This window comes from Thermobia domestica, chromosome 16 (genome assembly GCF_964235325.1).
Source record: "Thermobia domestica chromosome 16, izTheDome1.hap1.1, whole genome shotgun sequence".
In the NCBI taxonomy this organism is placed as follows: domain Eukaryota; kingdom Metazoa; phylum Arthropoda; class Insecta; order Zygentoma; family Lepismatidae; genus Thermobia; species Thermobia domestica.
This window is the reverse complement of record NC_137469.1, coordinates 77,668,980-77,681,098: the sequence shown is the minus strand read 5'-3', so window position 1 is coordinate 77,681,098 and position 12,119 is coordinate 77,668,980. Positions and strand designations below refer to the sequence as shown.

The 12,119-nt window shown below is 31.7% G+C and overlaps 1 protein-coding gene across 9 annotated transcripts in view; it reads left to right on the top strand.

Annotated features, from left to right (window-relative positions):
- Positions 1 to 12,119, top strand: part of LOC145673181 (multiple PDZ domain protein-like) — an 817,414-nt gene that overhangs the window by 769,504 nt on the left and 35,791 nt on the right. For 8 of the 9 annotated variants that reach the window (XM_081742643.1, XM_081742640.1, XM_081742641.1 and 5 more), the window contains 2 exons: positions 1,355 to 1,529; positions 11,213 to 11,643. In XM_081742643.1, the coding sequence (XP_081598769.1) occupies positions 1,355 to 1,529; positions 11,213 to 11,643 (606 nt within the window). The remainder of the gene's footprint in view (positions 1 to 1,354; positions 1,530 to 11,212; positions 11,644 to 12,119) is intronic. The other variant, XM_081742648.1, reaches the window with a different exon arrangement.

Here is a 12,119-nt window from a genome sequence, read left to right as displayed (position 1 = left end):
TAAAACGGAAGTAAAGGAAGTCTATATCTTAGGCGAAATATTTTCCGCTAATCAGGTTCAGAACGATTTTCAATTTCGGCGTCATGAAATATTCCGCTTAATACAATTTAATTACGTTGAATTATGAGTGAACATTCATATGAATGTGAAATTTTATCCATAAGCTCAGGCTTTCACCGAGGACAGGTTTCGCTGTATGAATATTATGTGTTACTAGATATGGTAAGTACATATTAATGTAACTTTCCATAGATTATCAACATCAACAATAGCAATGTATAAAATCTGTCATGAACATGTGATTGTCAAATTTGTATCAATTATCCGTCAATAAATCTAAAACTAACTAGTAAGTTGTATAATTGTTTGTAAAACTTTTTTTTTTTCGTACATGTTTCAGTATTTCTAGTGCAGAAATCGTAGTATTAGAAATATGTTTTTGTATTTTTCTGAAACTGGAACATTATGCCTAAACTACTGAATCACATTTTCTTCTTATACCTATCTAAGTTTGGAGATACATATCTAACGGTAATAACAGAGTTTCACGTGGAATTGTTAAAAATAATTCTTTGATTACTGATTGTATGGCAAACTTATTGGCTGAGTACTTTACATCAGTTGTTCATAATTATTTGACATTATCGGAAATCTTCTGTGAGAAAAAAACACCTCTGATCACAGCTAAAAATGTAAGAGATGCTATTAAATCCTTGAAAATCAAATCTGCGTCTGGTATAGATGAAATATCTGTTTCCGTAATAAAAGAAGAGGCCGAAATAATTTTACCAGTGTTAGCATCCTTGTTTAATTGGAGCTTTTTTTAAAAAAATATTTTTCCTGATGCGTGGAGCTTTAAAAAAAATATTTTACCTGTTGCGTGGAAGGCAATAGCTGTGTCACCTATATTCAAGACAGATGGTGCTAATATCAAGGATTATAGAGCTATTTCTATAATGAATGTTATTCCTAAAGTTTTTGAAAATAATAATAATAATAATAATAATAATAATAATAATAATAATATACAACTACTTGTAGTTTGTGATCAGTTAAATACTAATCAACATGGGTTTATAAATAGTAAATCAGGTATTACAAACTGTTTTTGCCACTATTTTTTCATAGTATTTTTCCGTATTGTAGAACTGTGTTATCCAGATTTTAATATTGCCTTTTGTTTTACAATTTTGAAAATGGCGGGACTGATTTGTCCATTATATAAAAATGAAGTTTCAAATAGTTCAATACCATAATTTTAATTCTATTCTACTACTAATTAAATTTAATATGTGCTTTTTAAGTTCTTGTTCAATTAAAGAAAATCTTCATTTCTACTTGTTTGACTTTCCAGGCTGCTACACTCCTGAAGAAGACGGAGGGTGTAGTTACTTTAGTTTTATGTAACCCGAATAAAGCGAAAGAAGAAGATAATCAGAAGGTGCGAGTGCCGACGCCCACTCCAGTTGTCGCTCCTCCAAGTGTTCAGGAGGCGAAAAAGGAGGAGGTAAAGGAAACTGAAAAACCGAGTGAGTATTCAAAGCTTTTTTCTTTCTTTTACGATGACTGATTGAAGCTTCTCTTTGATGCCATTACTAAAACAGTTGAAACAGCATGTTGAGTGTAAATAGATTTGGGAATTGTGTTATTTCTGTAGATTAAAAAGCTTGATATATATATATAAAAAAGTTTTCTGCACCAATTTAAATTAAAATTTGCATTTGAATTTGCATGTCTTAACTTGAAATGACTTGCTACACGTTTTGCACCGGTTCTTTATTTTTCAAGTTCTTGTAGGTATTTTTGAAGAAAGTATATTTTACTTGAGTAGGTTTGTTCGTCATTAAGACTATAGTAATTTAATATAAAAAACAAATTTTGAATTCGTTGGAAATACCATATTGAAGTTGGTGTTAATAAGAACTGAGGATTAATGTACTTAATCAAAATTTACATATGTATTGTTTGTACAATATATATTAATGTCGATCAGCTCGATATGTTTGCATAAAATATTTCGTAAATTATTATTCATATCATTGTGATTTTAAGAACCACATGAAATTTATTACTGCACAAAGACTGAGTAACATGAAACAAATTAATTTATGCTTACAGCATGACTTAGAACAGAATACTAATGTGGTACAAGTACTTTTGTTTTCAAAAATATTGTATTTATAACCACTATTTTATGCAGGCCTTACTCAGTCTATACTTTCTTTCCTATTTCGTTTTTAATACATAGTGTGGACAATAAAAGTTAACTTTAGAAATTCGGCGCTAACAATATCAATATTGAATACTGTACTTTGAAACGAAAAATTACTTTAATTATTTTTGACGACATCACTTTCAACAGTAGAAACGAAATGCTTACCCGACTCTTGTCTGTTGGTCCAGTGACTTCTCTAGCTCTGTTGAGCAAATGGACAAAAGTCTGGTTACAGGCAGAACTTCCAGGCAAACATGTTTTAGAAGAAGTAGCTAAGGTCGATCATCAGTATTTGTCAATTCATATTTTATTTATTTATTTTCTAGCCAGAATGTTCGTTGGGTCTTGAAATTAAGAAAATTCACTGCAGTAATTTACTTCTTCATCGCAGCCCAATTCGCACTTTATAAACTAATGTCAAGAATATAAATTCAAATAAAATTTATCTGAATATTATTTTATTCATTTCTCTTATCTTATACGGATTATATCAAAGTAATTCCCACATTTTAGTATAGCATATTTCCAAATTATTCAATTTCTAATTAAATTAATTTAAATGATTTCAAGATAAAATTTGCTAAACTTCTGAAGAACTTAGATGTACTTTGCGAGACATGTTTTACTGATGATCAGTACTTAATCTTATTTTTCATCATTGATGCTGGTGAAATATATTGCATTTATTTTCTGTATTAATCCTTGTATTGTTAATATTATATACCTATTTCATCGTCGGATATACGGATTGGATTGAATATGAGATTAGCGTCCCGTTCAGCAGCGAAACAATATGAAATGTAGATCCGTACACATCTCCCGCCGGGAATCAAGCCCAGGTCTCCCACGCCAAAAGTTCATATGCTATCCACGAGGAAGCTCTTTAGCGTCCGTTTATGGCAGTGAATGTTGACCCTTTTTAAAAGTTTATTATTTAATGGAAGAGTTTAATAAAATTATTCAAGAATTGAGATCAACGAGTACTACTTGTTTTGGTCTACTTCCAAGTTTTTGTGACAATACTGTTCCTAGTGTTTTTGAACAATCTTCACAATATTTGTATGGTGCTAGAATTGAACAAGGGAGAAGGTTCTTATACGGCAATTTAAGAATCGATCATATCTTTGAAGGAGTTGACTAAACCTGTCTCACATAGTGAAATATACGTATTTGTAGTCTTCACTATTTGCGGCATTCTGTTTGCGTTCCCGTGTGGCTTTACCCCAGAAACTTCGTACACAACACACTTTTTCCATCTTTTTTCCTTTTCTGATTCAATAATTCCTAACATTAAAAGCAATACATTAATGCTAGTATAACTGCTATTTTTGCTACTGTTTACTTAAACCCACTTTTCTAGATCCATGAGTGCCTCCATATCCAAATGCGAAACTACAGTTTGACGCGGGTGATTTTCTTGGTAGTCCGTGAATATTTAAAAGTAAAGTTACGCTTGTTATTCAGTTCCCACATTTAGTCTCCATCTACTGCCAAGAATTTACGACAGTCTCATATTCTGCTTACTTGTGACAAGATCATGTTAACGTCATTCAGTAGTCACTAGGCCATATCTACTGTTTGGCGTCGTGTTTGCTCATCCATGGACAACCTAACTCTTCTAGTGTGCTACATGTATCTTTCAATGAATTATTAGAAAATAGTCCTATCAGAAATTCTATCTCTGACTTCACATACTACTTTTTGAGTTCACTCGATTATGTACGCGTGCTAAGGAAAACCTATATTTTTCCATAGCACTAGTGACGAATCTTAGAATGTTCATTTTACTCATCTGAAATTATATTGTGCATTGCAAGTCATACAATACCGCATGTGATCCCATACTACGTTTCCAGAAATACTTAAAATGTCTTGTTGCAGCTGTGTAGCTGACCTCGTCAGAAGATTCCTTCAAAATCCACAACGAGCTAGATCTAGAAAATTGCTATAATTTCTCTTCCCAGTTGCGTCTATAAACTGTTAAAGCGCGTGTTGAATAAACGCCTAGTACTTGGAATCAAACATGTTTTTGAGCAGGACTCAGAATGTCTTCCGGTCTTTATAATCCATTATACACAACCTAACACTTTTCGAGGGTGTGACTCAGGGTGTTTTTTCTATATAAATAACATGTTAGTGTGTGTTTATTTAGAAAAAGCTTATAACACAACTGACATTAACACATTTCGAAATATCTTTATAACTGGGATCTTCGTGTCAGAGACAAATAATATAATCTCCATTAAACATATATTCAAACAATCAATCAAGTTCTTAAATTCTGTGTTATTATTATAATTTTTTAAAATTGTTACGGTTGTCGAATTTTTGTTTCTATCTTTCTGTAGCAGTGACGGTAACGTTATGTTCTCTCGGCGCATATATCGAAAAGAGAAGTTACAAATAGAATTAATTGGAACTAAATCTCTTCAGTTTTAAATCAGCGATATTTTGCGATCGATCCAACTATCAGCGCTGCTGAAGATTCTTTGAATTACGCAAAGCCACGTGTTATCTTAAGTTCGAAGGGAATCGTTTCCATCTTGTGTAGTCGTCGATTGCTGGTATTGTACTACCCTGTTATTTGGATTCTCTGAGACTATAACTATCAAAAGATAATGAGTTGTCTTTTAAAAGTCTATACCCTTTTTAATGTTTCTTTTTATATCTGTAATAAAAAAATTATTCAGTAATGTTACACGTTATTTCTATGAATTTAAAATATAATTCATCTCTTAAGAGTGACAGGAAATTAATTTATTTATTTGAAACTACACAGGCATAAGCCTATAACATACTTGCTTAACTTACATAAATAACAACAATCAAACATTATAATATACTGAAAAAAGAAAGAAAATATAAATGCAGTAAAAACAAAAGTAAAAAGAAAGAAAGAAAGAATAAAACATGAACTTCATACAAAAGAATGTACAATTCAGCCACAGAAAAATATCCATACCAATAAGTTAGCAAATAGAAATATCATGCGTAATCGTATTGAAAAAACTTAACTCTTCCACTTGAAAAAGTTCAATTCTATCATTAAGTTTGTTACATAGTCTGGACATTTTCGTAATGGGTGAATGTACATAAGTTGTGCTTCTCGACCCAGGAATGTAAAATATTTTTTGCTTTCTTGAGCGAAGGTTGAAAGAATGCAAAAATGAAACCAATAGATGAGTCGTTGGTCACGTTTTAAATGTTTTGTAATATATGTATATATACCTCAAAAATTTTTGTTTTGAACCATTTCAGTGGATAGTATATATTTCTTCGAGTGGGAATTCCAGATTACTGAGGCGTATTTTAGCTTTCTCCGTACAACAATTAAATGTAAATTGATTACCAACGGTTGTGGAAAAAAAATTAATATTTCTTACAAAACCTAAGGCTTTGTTTGTTGAATTAGTAATAACAACAATATGATTATTAAATGTTAGTTTACTATCAAATGTTATACCAAGTTCTTTAATAACAATGTCAGTCTCAATATATGTATTATTAATTTTGTACATAAAGTTAATCAATTTCTGCTTCTTTTTAAAAGTTATACTTCTTTGTGTAAGTTCTTTATTTTTTCACACAAAAGATTAATTTTACTCTAGTCTTCTTGTAAAATTTACTATCGTCTATAGAAAGTTTTAGATCACCTGCAAATAGCAAACAATTGGAATCGCTTACCACTTGAGGCAAATCATTAATTAAAATTAAAAACAATAAAGTACCAAAGGTGGAACCTTGAGGAACACCAAATGAACTTAAAAGTTTGAAAAAAATTTCTTATTGGAAAATCACATGTTAGTGTCTGCTACATAAATAAGAATCGAAACAGCAGAATTAAGGTTTTGGATAATACGAATTTCACAAGGGAAGTAGCAGAGCAAAAATACTTTTTGTAAATTCACTATTATGGCGTAGTATGAGAGCGTTAGTATCTGTGCCAGTGTATTTCATTGATAGAGAGACTATCAAAATCATCCAATTTCATTACAATATAATCTCAAAAATATTTTTTTTTTTTTTTAATGATGGACAATTCTTGACTGACGAAAATTTTTCTTACTATTTTAATCTGTGCGATAAAGAGAGTTTGGAGACGAAATATCAAATTAAAACACGCACTTAACTCTTTATTTAGTAGTATCATTTACATATATTTCTTAGACATAGAAAAGCTAATATTCTGTTAGTTGAAAATATTAACTAAGTTCTAAATATTTGTACTAAATTCCAGATTAATAGATATTCTGAATAAAAGTGTAGATTTCAAAATTAACACACAACTTATTTAATTCGATTTAACCTTGTCAATTGTGTAATGTTAAAATGTTGCTTAGTTCTACAAATTCGAGATTACAGGAATTTTAGAGAACATTTTAAGTTGTATAAAATATTCATTTTTTAAAAGTGAAAATTCGTTAATCTTGGGACAGTAATGTTATTCTTCCAGAAAGAATTACTGACGAGAATTCTATAGTCAGAGTTCTTGAATTTAATAGATATGTAAATAAAATTGTGTTTATATGGAAAGTAACAGATTTTCTTTTAATGTCGTTCAACGTTTAGTGTATTGTTAACTTTTAAAATTGCAGTTTGGTTATGACAAAGCTTGTGAGTATGAAATCGTTGCTCTATTTTCCTCAATAATATTGTATATATATATTGTTTGTTTTCAATATGATATGATTTTAGCCAGTTGGTATGTAGAGTGCTTTCTGCATAATGCTTGTGTAGTTTTCTTTTTTAAAATACAATATATAAGCACAAAAAGTATTTTAGTACATTGTTAATGGAAATACGGTTTTAAATTTGGATTTTTCACTTGAAAGTTTCATATGTTGTTTTGTCTTTTTGTTTTGCCATCATGGTGTGCCGATGGATTTGCTCTAAATGCATGATCCATGTGAGTATATGATATGGCATTACTTTTATCGTCGCTATTTCTCATTTATTTTTTGGTAGCTGCTGCTTGTGCTACATTGAGAATTAAGCCAGACAGCTGCGTGCGATACATTAAGTTTCGTTGTTTCTTTGGTGTAAAACCGAAAGCAGTAGTGAAGTATGTCTGTATATATATATATATATATATATATATATATATATATATATATAAGAATAAATATTACCATTTAAAATGTTCTAAATATATTCTAAAATTATTTTTAAAATGCTCTTAAAAGAAAATCTTTTTAAGTGAATTTTTTTATACTAATGTGTGGATTTTGCAGGTTTTCATGCAAAAGAAAGTTGATTACAAAAGGAGTTTATATTAGAATTTTCTTTAAATTGCAAAATCTGCACATCATATAGGGAGTTTCTGAGAGGGGATAATAAGTATTTTGGCAGATGGTACTATCGATTATTCTTAATTAAAAAAAGAAAAGAAAAGAAAAACGTAAGTCCTTAATAGATTTGGAACCACAGTATTTTTTTTTTAACTTGGCATGGGAAAGGCTATTGTCAAAGTCAGCAGTTGTAATTAGTGGATGTTTGAATAAGTACAAAAAGGTATAAATAAGTGATACATTATTCAAGAATTATATCACATGATGCGTTAGTAATGTACAAATTTTTCGTTGCATTGAAAGAAAATACCAATCCTTCAATCCAAGAAACTAATCAATAAACTCAATACCACAAAATTCAATCGTCATTTTAGCTGGGTTTCTTGATCCAACAATGTTCGGCGGACACACTGCTTCTTTCATTCAAATAGGTCTCCAGTTTCAGTACCCTATCAGTACCGTGTTTCTTTTATTAATCTAAGTACTGACCATATTCAGCGCTGCTTGATGATCTCATTCAGAATTGCTACATTGCGAGAATCGGTGAACAGCGCGACTAGGTCGTTCGTCGTACCCAAGCAAATTTCTTACAGTAGTAGTGGAAATTTGCTTTGTAGCAATTTGAGATACAATACTCGTATTAAGAAAATTAATAGTGCAACATGTTCAATCCAATCAAATTCTTATTGAACATTCTACTTCGTAATTATATATGTTGACCTGTAAATTTTCCTGGAAAAAATGTATAATACGTATTCTTATATTCTGTATTGGGTGTAGGTCAGTGTGGCAGCGGAGTTTTCGCCACTAAACTTTAATATTAAATCAACTGGAATTAGATTGGAATTAACCAATAGAATTCTACAAAGAAGCACTATTATAAACAAGATCAAATCAAAGTGGGGATTGTTAATTATTGTTCGGACGATAATATACGAAATTCTAACACACAAAGGAATAGATAAGTATCACATATGAAGTAGCGAGTTAAAAAGTAGACTTTTATGTACTTAAAAAGATAAATTTAAAAGCATATATAGTATCCCCTCTTTGAATACCCACTTCGAATTTTCATCATCCTTAGAACCACATGAAAACTCAGTTCTTAAATTTTGTTGTCATTTTTCTGAAAATATACAGGATTTTTTATTTTAAAAAATGACCCGATTTCATGAAACTGTTTTATGTTAAGGAAGAACGCTTTACACTTCCAATCAAATCACAAGTATTTACTGATAATCAGGTTTCTTTTCTGGTTCAGTGTGGCTACCACTTACAGTCTTGACATAATCAAGGTTATACGAGAATAATTATTTCTCTCAAACGTGCCGCAGCAGTTACAGTTACTGAGTTGATTGCTGTTGTTATGTGTACACTGTCTTTAAACTGTCGAAACCATCGTCAGATGTTCTTGGAACAGGGCGGAATGTTGTTGAATTACCTTTAAAAAAAATACTGTGGTAACCGAACTGCTTTTCGCGAACCCGGGAACCCAAAACTTTTGTTCGCGTGTCCCTGTTTAGAGCATAAGTAAGGAACTAAGCGTTGAGGGAGAATGACGCATCCAGAGTGCCTTGCTGGCAACTCTTCAAAATTTAGAAATGTACTCTTTTCAAGTAATCAGTGACTCATTCCCGTGAAGGTACTTGAGGATTACGAAACAGAACTTCGAAATCAGTTCATTATTTTAGAATAACCATGTATACATAATTGTTTTTATTTGGAAATTTCCCTCTTTCTGCTTGAATGATAAATCGAAACCAATACTTTCGAAGCAATTTTAACTCGAGACTTCAAGTGTTACGCATATGGTAGCATTTTGCGTAAAAATCTCAAAATCAGTTTGAAGTTCAAAGAAAAATCATACAAGTTTCTTAAACATTTAATAAGAATATCCTTAAAAGAAGAAAACTGACGTGGAAGTTCGTCTGGTAGAAATTTTAGGTATATTATTATACTGCACTGTGATTATACAGATCGAAAAAGATCCTTAAAAGTGGAAATTCATGCAAAATTGAAGAACGATATTTTAATCAGTCACAAGTGGTGTTTTAAGTGAAAAAAATATTTTAATAAGATATTTAAAAGTGCAAGGAAATTATTGAATAAGAGAAATATATCTAACATAGACAGAAAATCTTTGATATCCATCGAAATGATTTAAAATGAACGTAGCTGTGAATATGCCTGATGGTGACAATTCTACTGGGCACTGCTCTGATCTCTTTTTTGGATCATTCAGACAAATGCATGTAACATTTTAATTTGTATCTGATAGTATTTATCACGCAAATAGCCAATAAATACGAAATGAAATGAAATCTTTGAGTTTTACGTCCCACGATTATGCCGGTTAGTCTAAAGGAGACGGTGTTGATGAGAAATGAATGAAATGGTGGAATGAAGAAAGAGGGAGGAAACGGGAGAACACCGAGAAAACCCACGAGCACGGTGTTTGTCCACCACAAAGTCCACACGGCGCGAGCTGGGATCGACAGCCACCGAGCTCCCCACCCCCACCCTTCCAATAAATACCAATACAGCCTATTCTTTTTGCTCTACTTCCTAGATTCAAGCCTCTGATATCTCAGAACTTTTGTGTTCAAGTACGTTTCCTAGAGTAGTAATGGAAATTTGCTTTGTAAAAATTTACGATGCAATAATATCTACAATTAAATTCGAGGATTAGATATACATTTATATTGGCACCAGCTTGATCTATGAAGTTCGAACCTACCGAATAGTTTGACGGAGGGCTCCCTTGTAGTTAAATAGTGTGCAAAAGACCCAGGTTAGATTCCTAGAGAGGGATCATATGGTTCGAATCCCGTCTCATATAACTTTGCTGCTGGAAAGAAACTAAACTCCTAATAAGCAGCTAAACAAATAATTTGTCATATATAATTGAATTTAAAAAGCTGTTTGCTATAGATTTACAAGAGGTGAAACATATTTACAACCTACCGTGCGATATGATTGTTAGTCTTTGTTGTAGAAACGGAGTTACGGTTATAACTTTTAGTTGGGTAATATGTAGTTGACATACTAGCTCTCAGTGGCCCACGTGGAAGTTTGTCAACGAGAAGGGAGAGTTCAAGTTCCCAGATTCATATAGTTTCAGATATTTGCATATATATTTTGATATGGTAAATGATTATTTATATATATTCTTCTTAAAAAGGAGGGAGGTTTAAAACAGCGAGATCCCACTTCTGTATATCTGCTAGCTCTCTCTCTGTTATTCCTAGTTTTCTAGATCGAAGTTTGATATCTCTTTAGGAACCGGAGACTAAGCGTGCTAGTTCGACTACACATGAATTTCGTGTATCCATACTCGGGAATTATACCATATAATTACCAAAACATTGTACTGCAACTCTAATTTGGTATGTTTAGTGCTTTTATGTTATTTATACTCTTTGTTATATCGATATTATGAAACTTGATGTAAAAATGAAGGTAAGGGTTATGAAATGTTTTAACTTGCATACATATCCGAACCTATCCAGTGTTTCGGAAACGTGGCTCCTGACCATATTTATAGAAACTATTTTTTTATTATTATTATTATTATTCAAAATACTCGATACTACCACCTGCCAAATTATTGATTTTCTTTCCTGAAGCACCCTATACATCTGAAATAAAAAAATCCCATAGTCCACGAGAGATCTTAATATTTTTGTTGTATTTTTTCTGTTCATTTCAGAACTACCTCCAAAACCAATAATTCCTACCACGAAACCACAATTATCTATAACAAAACCTGCAAATTTACCAACGTCAACTGTTTCACCATCGACCACTATCACAACCATTGCTGTTTCAACATCTAATTCCACCGCCATGTCGAATCAAACCATGAAATCGTCAAAAACTTCCATAAAATCACCTTCCATGGCAATAAATACCTCCCTTCCGCAACCTCCAACGCCTGGCTCCACGGCCATCACTTTGGGAACATCATCTTCCACTCTCAAATTGTCGCCAACACCAAAAACTAAACCTACTTCCTCAGAAGATCTGTCGGTTGATCCAACCACCTGTGAGATCCAGCCGGGGAAGGAAACAACTGTCGAAATCAACAAGGATAAAATGGGCCTCGGATTGAGTATTGTGGGAGGTTCTGATACTCTTTTGGTATGTTTATTTCAGTTTTCTCTTTTTCATTTTTAGTTTATTTTTCCTTTTATTTCTTATTATTTCTGTCCCCTAATTTGTAACTTTAGCTCTGTAAAACAATGGCGGGGATTTTTTCTGAAACAATTTAAATGCACATTGTAAAATAAGGCTTTTAAAATTGTGTCTAAACAAATGTTACGTTTAATTATAAATATTTTTACGTCAGATTTAATGGAGCCTGTTTGATTTCATTCACGTGTTCTAACTTGTAAAAATATATTCTGCGCACTATTCTTGATTTTCAGACAAATGCTATAAAGCATCATGGTCCACATTTACAAGTGTACCAGTACCAACATGGAAATGCTGTTGTAAAATTGTACAAGGTTTGTTATGAATATTTAAAACAGTATCTGTGATGAATCTCTCCCTAAAGATCTATGCTCACTGCAAATTGAAAAATTCATCCAAAATACATGTAAATATTGAGAAAT